Source organism: Ipomoea nil, unplaced genomic scaffold (genome assembly GCF_001879475.1).
Source record: "Ipomoea nil cultivar Tokyo-kokei standard unplaced genomic scaffold, Asagao_1.1 scaffold3245, whole genome shotgun sequence".
NCBI classification, from domain to species: Eukaryota; Viridiplantae; Streptophyta; class Magnoliopsida; order Solanales; family Convolvulaceae; genus Ipomoea; species Ipomoea nil.
This window is the reverse complement of record NW_017619673.1, coordinates 222,744-236,150: the sequence shown is the minus strand read 5'-3', so window position 1 is coordinate 236,150 and position 13,407 is coordinate 222,744. Positions and strand designations below refer to the sequence as shown.

Here is a 13,407-nt window from a genome sequence, read left to right as displayed (position 1 = left end):
TGATCACCGGGGCGACCGACGCTATCCTGTGCAGGGGGTTCTTCGCCACCCTGGATGGGCAGGCGTATGACAGGTTCGGATCCCTCCCAGAGGGGTCCATCTCTACCTTTGTGGACCTCACCTGGCAATTCCTGTCCCATTTCGCCACCAATATTCAACGAAAGAAGCAAATCCCCGACCTGTGCGATTTGAAGCAGGGGAGCTCGGAGTCATTGGCCGAGTACCTCAGCAAGTGGAAGAAGGAAACCATGGGGGTCGCCAACTTCGATGGGAAGTCGGCTATGCCGATTTTCCGAAACAACATCAGGTCAGGCGCTTTCCACCAGGACCTCATCAGATACCCCCCCAAAAGCTATACCGACCTGATGGACAGGGTAGCTAGGTATGCTGACGCCGAGGCCGCCGAGAAGAGGAAGAAGGAGCAGGAGGAAGGGAGAGGTCGGAAAGATAAAGCACCTCAGGAGGAGCGCAAGGCGCCGCGGGCACACCGGCGTGAATATGCCGAGGGGCCCAGATTGAACCCCACACACACACTATCTCACCCCGTTGACACAACATGTGGCTACCATCCTGACGCACGCGGAGGACCAAGGGATTGTGGTATTCCCGAGGGATGAGTGCATGAAGATATCGTCGAAGGGGGACCCCAACAAGTATTGCAGGTTCCACTGGCAGAAGGGACACGATACAGACGAATGCATCCTCTTAAAGAGGTAGATCAAGGAGCTCATCCAAATGGGCTACCTCGGTCAGTTCATTAAGAAGCCCGGCCAGGCGCAAGGCCAAAAGAAAAGCAAGGTCTGGAGGAAGGGGGGTAGCCAAGCGCCATCCACCTCGGCACCTCGTAAGCAGGATCACGACGGCAGCTCCGAGGAGGAGGAAAAGACGACGGAGGACTCCCAACCCCGAAGAAGCGTGCCATCTACGTCATCTTCGAGGGGCCCGAGGGAGGGCACTCGGTAGCCGAGCGGAAGAAATGGGCGAGGAGTTTGTACGTGGGGGAGGTCACACGAATGCACCACGAGAAGAAACCGAAGAGGGAGCCCATCACGTTCACCGACGCCAACCTGCCAGACGGGCCCCTCCCCCACCGAGATGCCCTGGTGGTCAAGTTGGACATCAACAACGTGGTGGTGCACTGGGTGCTCCTAGGCACGGGTAGCTCGGTGAACGTCATGTACTACGACACATTCACCCAGTTGGGACTCTTAAGGGGGCAGCTGGAGCAAGTATGGACCCCCTTGTCCGGGTTCACGGGGGACTCAGTTGAGACGGAGGGGTCGATCAATTTGGAGGTGGAGATAGGTACCCCACCTCACACCAGGAGGTGGGATGTCGAGTTCGCAGTCGCCAAAATCAGCTGCGCCCACAACATTATACTCGGCCGACTCGCCCTAGAAGACCTCAGGTGCGTGATTTCCATGGAGCACCTGTGCCTCAAGTTCCCGACTCCAACCGGCGTTGGGGTCGCCCGGGGAGACCAAAAGGTGAGCCTCAGTTGCTACTTAAAGGCATGTCGCCAAATTGGTCAGAAGGACCTCCAGGTTCACACCATCGTTGAGAAGGCATTTCGGGAGGAAGCAGGTCGGCCTCGGGCCGAGCCCGTGGTCGAGACAGAAGAGGTCATCCTCGACCTCAGCCGACCCGACCAGGTTGTGAAGGTGGGGGTCGGCCTCCCAGCCGAGCTCCGTGCCCGAATAATCAGCACCATCAGGAGCTACAAGGAGGTATTCGCATGGGCCCCGAGGATATGCCGGGCCTCAGCCTAGACGTGATTGGTGAGCTGTCGTAGGCTCCCAAATTAAAACCTTACAAACGTAGTAGCGGGAGTAAGGATCGATCCCACGAGGAGTAACTAGTTTAACTTTTGTGCTCAAGGAAATAATGGGGGGTTTGAAAAATAACGAGAATAAAGATTAAGTAAAAGATAATTTAAATAAACAAGAGATTAAATAAATCGAATAAAGCAATGAAACTAATATATTGAAAGCACTTATAATAGAAAACCTTGGTTAGTAAAGATCCACCACCGGAATTCAACACTGATCATTGATTAATAAAGTAATTAATATGCAATTGAATATTTGTCGTGAAATTATTTCATTTCTGTTTTCCCTTAGTTGTAGGTAAATAAAGCACAAGCGGTTTAATTACCCCTAACTACTAAATAATCTAAGACAAGCGCTATGGATTTAATTTAATAGCAGCAATAGGAACTAGGAAAACCGACAAACTAAATAACACAAGCACAAGCGGTTGCATTTAATTTAGGAAAATATTCTACCCGAGACCAATTATCACTAAGCCGTCAATAATTAACCTCAGTTGCTACTGAATATTAGAATAATTTGTAGCACAACATTATCTAATATAGCAAATAATTATATCAAATAAATAACTAGTAGGCCTCCCTAGCAATTAAATGATACAACTATTCAAATAACTTAGAAGAATATTTAATACCCAAATGCATAAAAATTATATAATAAAAATAAATAAATAATCTTACAGCATAATCAATTCCGGGGCTTCAATTCACTAAACCAAGCTAAAGAAATTAGCAATAAATGGACATTGATAACAGCTTTACAGAATAATCGAGAGGGGAAGAATGAACGTTCTACAATAACATACTTATACTATTTATACACTTTCTAAATTAAACCTAATGAACCTCTACCACTTATCCTCCTATTTTTGTGCCTCATGTAATAGTCTTCCCCAATACTCTCGCGCAAAATTTGGTTGATGAATAATTCTCCGCACCTGCATAATGAAGGGAAATAGTCAATTTCAATTAGTTTGCATGTATGATAAGTTTTATTTGGACTACTAAATTTATTTAAATAATATATATAGATTAACAATCATATGGGAACTCATCTTTAGGTAGGAACATAAGAACTCATCTTAGCCATTTATTTAATATGATCAATGGATTAAATTTAAAGTTATTTTGTTGGATTTTTAAGTTTAAAATTATTGTATTTTTATAAAACTAGGGATGTTTTGGTCTTTATAGTTGAGCAATATTTATCTCTTCCGCGTTTCTCTCCTATTTTCCTTCTTCTTCTCCGAGAATTCTCTCCTGTACGTATTGTTTTCCTATTCATATCAAGCTTCCAGTAACACTCCAGTGCTATTCATCGGAAATTATTACTCGTCTGCTACTCATAGGCTGCTGTGTTCCTATCATAATCCCTCATTTTTTTTTTCGGAGAATCCGAACTACACTCACGGCAGCGAGAAGTGCTCACCGAGATCGTTCCTAACACGGCCGGAATAATATTCTTATTTATTGTGCCGTTATGTTACGTTTTGTGGATATCAGATGCGGCGTTCTTCGACATGGAGTACGCGCGGTGGAGGAAAAATATGGTGCCACTCCTGAGGTTCTGGTATGTGTTTATTTCCCATTCACGTTTTGTTTTTATTTTAGTAGTCTTGTGTTCATACTTTCAGTTTTGAACATTAGTATGGCACACAGAGATCTGCCCGATGGCACACCATTTTCTTTTTCAGTTTACTGTATAGAAATGAATGCTCAACATTTGTGTTAGTTGTACTATTACATGACAGGTTGGTTATCATTTTGAGTGGACTGTATGGCACACACAGTTCTCTCTTAGTGTAAGCAGTAGTTTCACATTTGTCACAATTGTTTTATTTAATCCCAGTGTTTGCTTGTAGGGCTCATTTGATTGGCAATAATCTGTAATGCTCTTTGCCATTTGACAGAAAGATTTGTTGTTTGTATTCCTGGATGATGCGGTGGATATTCGGGTATGGGGCTGCTATACGTAGGAATATCCCTAGAAGGATGTTGATGTGTTGGCGCGATGTGCATAACAATATGGATTGCGGAGTCTTTGCAATGCGGCACATGGAGGCCTTTTCGGGCCAATCAGTTCATGAGTGGGATTTTGGCTTGCGTAAGGGTGATACTAGGGGTCTTGATTTGTTGAGGATGAGTTATGTGCGTCATATTCTGTCGGTAGAGGTTAACGTACATCATTCCAAAAACATTCGTAGCGTAGTTGAATACCGTGACACCTTACAACAAAGCTAGCTTTGTGTGGTCATTTAATTTGTAGGTAGTTGAGCAGTACTTTAGATTAGTTCGCTTCGGTACATTAATGTATTTTGATTATGATATTTGTTAGCTCATTCGTGGTTTATTTTGGTTTTCCCAACATGAATTACTCAATGCAATTTCATTCTGTTAGTAAGGCTTGCACATTTCAACACACACAATAGAATTTTCCACACATATTGCGCAAAGGCACATAAGTTTGTAGCATGATGGCACACAGTGATCACCCTAGTTGCACACCAGTTCATGGTCAAAATGCAAAACCGGGCATCGGTTATACACATACTCCTTACAATTAATAAACTGTTCGTGAATTTGTTTTAGAAGTGTTTAATAAAGTTTTTGAGAATTTATTTTAGTAGTGTTCTTGCACAAAACTCCACACCTTTTGTGTTACCTAAGTGGTGTCCAGAACACATACTGGCACGCACACAATACCCTGGGTGCACACGAGTTCATGGTTTTGTGTAACGTTTCTCAATATGAATCACATGGTGTTACCCATGTGCAAACCAAAGTTATGTATGCCTTTTCGTCCAGAATGTAATTGTGGGCATTATGGCACACACGTGAAATATAAGTGCACATCATTAAGCTCCCCCTCATCCTAATCTCATATGTTCCAATCTGTCAGTACCACTTCACATTTTGGCAAACGCTGCATATCCCAGGTGCACACCAATTCCGGCTTCGCCAATCTTGCCACTCTCAGTCTGAACGTTATGTCACAACAATTTCCCCCAAAGTGCACATCGAAAGGTAGAGGATCGTCCTGGATTATGTGGATTTTAACTTCCCGTGTTTTCACATGGAAAGATCAACCAAAGTGCACCCTTGTTCATGGACACACTTACTCTTCACATTATGGCACTCATAGATCATTCCCCGTGCACGCCTGTTCGTATCCTCAGTAATTCTACACATTATGGCACACGCATTATAACACAGCTGCACACTGCCCTAATCAATATCTCTGCACATGGCAAGTTCAACACCACTCTAGATTAGATCACTTGGTACATTAATGTATTATGATTATGGTATTTAATAGTTCATTCTTGGTTTATTTAGACGTTATTATGGTCCCGATTTTCCAACAGGAATGACTCATTGCACAGACGTACTAAGCCTAGTGCACACCGGAATGTATTCCATGGACCTCACCTCCGTGGTTTCGATTTAGCGTATTTTTTGCATGTAATGGCACACAGTGCCCAACTTAAGTGCACGTCAGTAAATCGACACACATTTTGAAACCCACGTGCACCCCAACTTATTTAACATGTTTTCTTGCAGTAAGTAATTATGGACAGGATGTCACATACCAGAATCTGAAGTGCAGTCCATAGTGCAGCACTTTTTCCTGGTTTATGATGTCTCAACCTTTCATTATCTCTGCACAAGGTGGCACACAATGCATGTCCCAGGTGCACACCAACTTAAGGATTTTAGAGTGCACCACTAAATGTAGAAAATTGTCCTGGTATACATGGATTTTTACTCCCCGTGTTTTCCCATGGGTGCATAGCCGCTATTAATCTGGACGTTATGGCACATCAATTTCCCCCAAAGTGTACACCTAAAGGTAGAGGATCGTCCGGGTTTATGTGGTTTTTAACTCCCGGTGTTTTCTCATGGAAAGATCAACCCAAGTGCACTCTTGTTCATGGGCACACTTATTCTTCACATTATGGCACTCACAGATCATCCACCGTGCACACTTGTTCATATCGTCACTAATTCTACACATTATGGCACACTTAGTTAAACATAGGTGCACACTGCCCTGATCTATATCTTTGCACTTAGCTGGTTGAGCATTACTCTAGATTAGTTCGTTTGGGTACATTAATGTATTCTGATTATGAAATTTGATAGCTCATTCTTGGTTTATTTAGACGTTATAATGAGCTCAGCACATTTTAGCACACACAAGATAACATAGGTGCACACTGTATTCTATCACGCCAGCTTCATTATCTCTTTGGTTGGACATTATGGCACACACGCATCTTCCTATGTGCACTCAAAGATCTATACCATATGGTTGGACATTATGGAACACACATATCTTCCTAAGTGCACACATATGTGTTTACGATTTGTCATACACCGTTGTTTCCCCCGAATATTGGTTTTTCTGGATAATTTAATTGGCATTGTTTTCTTTTGCTCTTTTCCCTTTGATAGAAATATTTGTTGTCTATGTTACTTGAAAATGTGGTGGATGAACGATATGGGGCTGCTGGATGGAGGATTACCCCTAGAAGGATGCAGTACTTCGTTGAGCCCGGTGAAATGTTCATTACATACACAGATCTCCCTGATGAGCCGTCATGACCTATAAGCATTGAACGTATATGATTATGCAATGTGGCACACACATCCCGCTCAATATGCACGCACACAGCGTTTATGTGGATATCGTGTCACACTCGTTATGTCATATGTGCACACAAAGAAAACAAGTCTACGGAGAATGGAGTTTGTGCAAGTTCACATCGATTCTCCGTAGTCATCCATTTCCGCTTGTGCACATACCTTTAGTTGTTAGGGGTGCACTTAGGTTGGGCTAGTTGTTCAGTACTATCCACCTAAAATACTAGACGCATGAATACACGACCACCAGATGGGTGTTAAAAATAGTGTGCTGCAACTTTTTGATATGCTGTGTGCCATAATGTATTGGTCAGTGTGCATAAATGCTAGACCCAAAACAACAGGACACGGGGTTGTGCACTTGTGTAACACGGTGTGTGCCATAGTGTATGTATTAGAATGAAGATGGTAAACAACAGTATGGATGGATTCAGGTCTCATGAAAAAAGATAATTATGTGCACTTGTGGTATCTTGTCTGTGCCGCAACGTTCAGGGCAGATTGTAACAATGGCATACTACTAATGACACGGTAGGAAAAATTACACAGTACGGTGGGCAGGGCAGCACTTTTTATGCAATTCTAGCCTTCAACACAAGATTACGCATGGGTGTATTCAATCTAATTATTAAAACCAACAACACCCAACAATGTGGAGCAAACAAAATTGTTACCATGATCGTGGCCCATTGTCATTCTTCACAAGGAGTCGGCCATGAATTTGGTGGTCTGCATCTCCCTTTGAAATCATGCCAATGGCAACCGCGCATGCTTCAATTTCTGCCGCAAAGAGGACATATGTAGAATCACAAAACTCTAGGACTCCTTTATTTTTTCATCCTAAAAACTTGGAAAGAATCTAGATATAATATTATATTTTAATTGGTGGTTGTACAAAATTACACTAATATCCTTTTTAATTATTCATGTTTAAGATCCTCATAAAAATTGATTAAGCAATTTTGAAGGGTTTGGATTAGTTCTTATGGTTCCTACCTAACAAAGGGTTCTCACTTGAAGGCCCCCCTATATATATATATATATATATATATATATATATATATATATATATATATATATATAATGCATAAACATATATACTAATACGTAATACATTAGTAGGTATTCTTATATATTAAATATTATATATATTAAATATTATATATTATATATTATGTATTATATATTATATGTTATATATAAAAAGAACTAATTATTAGATAATATTAAATAACTAATGGAAAATTATTATAAAGATTTACCTAAAATATGAGTGTAAAATATGCCTATCAGTGATCACGCATAAGTTGGCTGTCGACCCCGCGGTCAAGCCAGTCCAGCAACGCAAGAGGTACCTCTCCGCCGAGAGGAGGGAGTTCATCAGAAAGGAGGTCGACACCCTGCTGGAGATCGGTTATGTCAGGGAGGTCATATACCCACCTGGCTAGCAAATGTGGTCCTCGCCCCAAAGCCGCCCACTTGGAGGATGTGCGTGGACTACACCGACCTCAACAAGGCCTGCCCTATGGACCCCTTCCCCCTCCCCAATATCGACCAATTTGTGGACGAGACCGCAGGGTGTGCCCTCATGAGCTTCTTACACGCGTTCAGGGGGTACCACCAGATTTTCATGGAGGAGGCCGACGAGGAGAAGACCGCCTTCACCACACTAGAGGGGGTCTATTGCTACAAAGTCATGGCTTTCGGGCTAAAAAATTCAGGTGCCACCTACACCCGAATGGTGGCCAAGGTGTTCAAACAGGTACTCGGCCGCAAACTGCAGGCCTACGTTGACGACATGATTGTTAAGAGCGCCGAGGCCGACCTCCACACGGACGACCTTACCAAGGTATTTTCAATAATGCAGCGTTTCAATTTACAGTTGAACCCCAAAAAGTGCATTTTCGGGGTGCACGGGGGGAAATTTTTGGGGTACATGGTCTCGAAGAGGGGCATCGAGCCCAACCCCGACAAGGTCAAGGCCATCCTGGACATGGAACCTCCGATGTCCCTCTGGGAGGTCCAGCGCCTCAACGAACGGTTAGCAGCCCTGGGCCGTTTCCTTTCGAGGTCGGCCAAAAAATCTTTGCCATTCTTTGGAGTCCTCAAAAAGACTAAGGGCTTCGAGTGGTCCGAAGAGTGCTAGAAGGCGTTCGAAAACCTCAAGACGTACCTGATGTCGCTCCCCCCTGGCCAAACACGTTAAGGGGGAGGTCCTGTATTTGTACCTGGGCATCTCACAGGTCGCGGTCAGCTCCGTGCTGGTCCGGGACGACTAGGGGGTCCAACGACCCGTCAATTATACGATCTGGGCTCTACGGGGGGCAGAAATCAGGTACACCCCCGTGGAAAAGGCCATCTTTGCAATATATGTGACGGCAAAGAAGCTGAACCACTACTTCCAGGCCCACCCAGTGCAGGTCCTCACCAACCAGCCACTGGACGCAGTACTGAGGGCCTCGGGGTCGGCCAGTAGGTTGGTCAGGTGGGCCATGCGGCTGAGCCAGTTCAACATCCAGTTCAAGCCCAGACCCGCTATCAAGGGGCAGGCACTGAATGATTTTATAGTCGAGTGTACTGCCCGGGAGGCCACGGAGCGGGTCCGGGACGAAGACGAGGAGTGGTGGACCCTTTCAACGGACGGGTCCTCCAGCACCAGAAGCTGCGGGGGAGGAGTCGTCCTCATAACCCCGAAAGGGTTTCGGGCCTACTACACCCTCCGCTTCGCGTTCAAATTATCCAATAACGAAGCCGAGTATGAGGCACTCCTGTGGGGGGCTCCGCCTTGCGCTAAATATGAGGGTGGAGAAGCTCAAAATCTAATGTAACTCTAGACTCGTGGTGGGACAGGTCATAGGTGAATTTGAAGCAAGTGATGAACGAATGAGGAGGTACTCGGACGTGGTGCTCTAGCTATTGGGGCAGCTGATCAATTACGAGTAGGGATGTCAATTTGACCCGAACCCGATGGGCTAATCCGTTTAGCCTGAAAAATTACAGGGTTAAAACCCGAAAAAATTAGCCCGAAAAATTAATCGGGCTAATCGGGCCAGCCCTATAGGGCTGGCGGGTTGAGCCGGGTTGGCCCGGCGGGCTGGCAGGTAGCCCGTCGGGCTACGTAAAAAAAAAAAAAAACTTAAAACTTAAATTAAAACTAAAAGACTAGGGTTTGGACTGTTTAGTACTTTGGTTATTGAGCATTTGAGGCTTTGATCTGTGCAATTCTCCTCTCCCCAAATCTCACTCCCGCTTCAAATTTCAATTTTTCACTTCCGAGTTCCGACTTCCCGTCGTCCTTGCAGACCGCCAGCCCTGAGCCGCCCGTCGACCACCACCCTCCGGGCTCCGGCTATCATCTCTACTCTCTAGATCGTTGCACGCCTGCACCACCTGCACGCCTCACGAGTAGCCGCACTGCTCATTGCTCAGCGCCTCAATTTCCAACATATAAGAAGATCAAGATATATTTGGCTAATCTGAGGTACTTTGTTATTTTCTTTTTCCCTTTTCATTTCCATAGAAGTTGTGTTTGTGCAAAAGGGGAAGTGTCTAATTTTTTTTTATTTTTTTTGGGTTAAAGTTGCGAGCTTTGTTCTTCACTTAATTGCTAGAGAGACAATTGTTATAGTTTATTGTACAGAAATACAGAATGATGATGAGATATATAATAAATACACTTTAATTCATATTTGTTTATTAAGTTTTGACTTGTCTTATTTATTTTTAAATTTAAATGATCAAATCCCTTATATTTTAATTAAAGTATAGATTTATGTACGATTTGAACAATTTTAATGTGTTTTGATGGTATCTATGAATCTATGATGTAGGCAAACTAATGCTAGAAGCAAAACAAAAGTGTGCAGGCAGTGCAGCATTGCATTTTCATTCGAAAAGATATCTGCTTAGTATTTTGATCATATGATAGAACTAGTTACTGTATCAATATTCCTGAATTATTCCCTTGGAAAGGATCAATATTGATAGTTTGATACTGCTTGATTTTTTGTGACATTAGATAACACTACTATAGACAAAATATCAGTCCGCAGAAGCGTCTAGCTCCAGCTCCAACAATCACAGAGTACGCAGTGGCCACTGGCCAGTGGGTAAGTCACTTCTATAAGTCTATAAGTTCTATCTCCTTGAGTTTTTTTTCTTAATAATTTGGCCGGCTAAACCGCCTGTGGGTACCGGCATAATTGTGTATTTGTGTTTCTCCGGCTAAACCGCCAGTGGCCTGTGGGTACCGGAGCTTTGTTTGAAATTTTGAATGCCTTAAATTTTGAATATAATTGAATTTAGAAAATTACTATTTTTTACTCTTTAATGAGTGAATTAATATATGCAAATATCTTATAAATTTGTAATTTGTATGCTTAATTAGTGAATTACTATGTATTTAATTTATTTATTTGACAATTATATTTTTTATACGCTTATTTTATTTTTAGGTATAAAAGAAATGTCTTTTTCAAGTGTGAATGAAATGGATCTAAATGATAGTGAGATTCTTGAGAATACTCAAAAAAGAAAGAAAACATCGAAAGCTTGAAAGCATTTTTCATCTGTTGTAAAAGGTGAAGATGGTAGAGGAAGGGTAACATGTAATCATTGTAAGAGATCATACTTGTATGATGGTAGTAAAAATGGAACATCAACTTTAAACCGTCATATGGGGGTATGCGAGAAGAAACCAAAGGAAAGTGTGGGTGATGTGAGTGTTATGTCTGAACAAGGGAAATTGGATAGAGTCATTGATCAAAAAATTTGCCGTGATTTAATTGGCCAGTGTACAATTGAGCATGATCTTCCATTTAAATGGGTGGAATATAGGAGTGTGCAGCTACTTCTTCAGTATTTGTATCCTAATTTTCGATTCATTACTAGAAATATTGCGGCATCGGATGTTATGCAAATGTATTTAAGGCAAAAAGAAAAATTGAAATTGGTGTTGAAAAATATTCCTGGCATGCTTTGCTTAACATGTGATGTGTGGACAGCTTGTACAAATGCGGGTTATATTTGCTTGACTGTGCATTATGTGGATGAGAAATGGAGGTTGAATAACAAAATACTTTCATTTTGTGATATGCCTCCCCCACATTCTGGATTTGAATTGTCTAAGAAAGTTTATAATTGTTTGGTATATTGGGGGATAGATAGGAAAGTATTTTCCATAACTTTGGATAATGCTTCTGCCAATGATGTGATGGTGAGGCTTTTAAAGCAACAACTTTTGTTACAAAATAGTTTGCCTTGTGATGTTGAGTTCTTTCATGTGAGGTGTTGCGCACATATTCTGAATTTGATTGTTCAAGATGGACTAAAAGTTGCTAGTGTTGCTTTAGGGAAAATTAGAGAGAGTGTTAAGTATGTTAAAGGATCCGAAGCAAGAATGATTGCGTTTCAAGAGTGTGCTCAACGTGTTAGTGTTAATATTACTTGTGGACTTTCTACGGATGTGCCGACTTGTTGGAATTCAACATATGTGATGCTTGATAGTGCTATTAGGTATCGCCGTGTTTTTTGCTCTCTTGAATTACAAGATAGAAATTACAAGTGTTGTCCTTCGAATGAAGAGTGGTCAAGAGCGGAAAAGATGTGTGCATTCTTGTATCCATTTTATGCCATCACTAATTTGATTTCAGGTTCATCCTATCCTACTTCAAATTTGTATTTTTTGCAAGTTTGGAAGATTGAATGCTTGTTGGTTGAAAATTTAGGAAGTGAGGATCAAGTAATAAGTGATATGGCTAAGAACATGAAAGCGAAATTTGACAAGTTTTGGGATGACTATAGTGTAATACTTGCAATGGGAGCTATTCTTGATCCAAGGTTAAAGGTGCAATTTGTGGAATATTGTTATAAGAAGCTTAATCCACTTACTTGTCAAGACAAGATTGAAGGGATAAAGAAGAAATTATACTTGTTATATGATGAATATAAGAAAAAGAGTGGTGATTTTTCATCTTCTAGAGTTTCTACTCCTCAATTACAAGACTATTCAATCTATTCGACAATAACTACTTGTGGAGTAAGAAGTGGAGGATTGGGAAGTATGGGAGGATCGGGAAAATTGGATGAAAATCTTATTGTTGTAAGTTGAAATTCTTTTTACTTCATATCCATTACTAATTATATATGTTTATTGATTATTGTCAATTTGTCATTGGTTAACATGTGTAATTGTGTAAAATATTTAAATTATGTAGGATTACGTTGATTATCGTCATCGAAACCAAGGTGGACTTGGTAGTGGGGATACAAAGTCTAATTTAGACAAATACTTGGAAGATGATCAACTAAATCAATTGGATGATATAGATGTGCTATCATATTGGAAAGAAAAAGAACACCGCTATGGGGAGCTTGCTAAAATGGCATGTGATGTGCTTTCTTTTCCTATTACAAGTGTAGCATCCGAATCCGCCTTTAGCATTGGAGCTCATATCTTGAACAAATATAGGAATCGGCTTCTTCCAAAGAAAGTACAAGCTCTTATTTGTGCAGGTAATTGGTTACATGGATTTTCTACAAATGGTAATATTAGTTTCTCACTTTCTCTATCAAGTTTGATTTACTTGTACTATTAATTTAGAGTTAATGTCATTTTTGGTCCTAGACTTATTGGGGTGTGGACAGTTTTCATCCTCCATAATAAAAATTGCCAATTTGTAGCCACGCTTATTGGTCATTGGACAATTTTAGTCCTCCGTCAGTGCTAGGGGCGGGAATAGGCCAGGCCCCTTGTAGGGGCCTATGTCCTGGCCTAATTAAAGCCTAGTTAGGCCTAGCTCGTTTAGTAAAAAGGCCAGGCTTGAGCCAATTTCAAAGCCTATTAAACTAAACAGGCCAGGCATATATATACCAGGCTCGATCGGCCTTCAGGCCTACAGGCCTGGCATATATATATATATATATATATATATATA

The 13,407-nt window shown here is 41.8% G+C and overlaps 1 protein-coding gene across 1 annotated transcript; it reads left to right on the top strand.

Moving 5' to 3' along the window:
- Nucleotides 1-11,147: 11,147 nt before the first annotated feature.
- Nucleotides 11,148-12,581, top strand: LOC109169043 (zinc finger BED domain-containing protein RICESLEEPER 2-like). Its single transcript, XM_019317942.1, has one exon. The coding sequence runs from the start codon at nt 11,148-11,150 to the stop codon at nt 12,579-12,581; it is 1,434 nt and encodes a 477-aa protein (XP_019173487.1).
- The last annotated feature ends 826 nt before the right edge of the window (nt 12,582-13,407 follow it).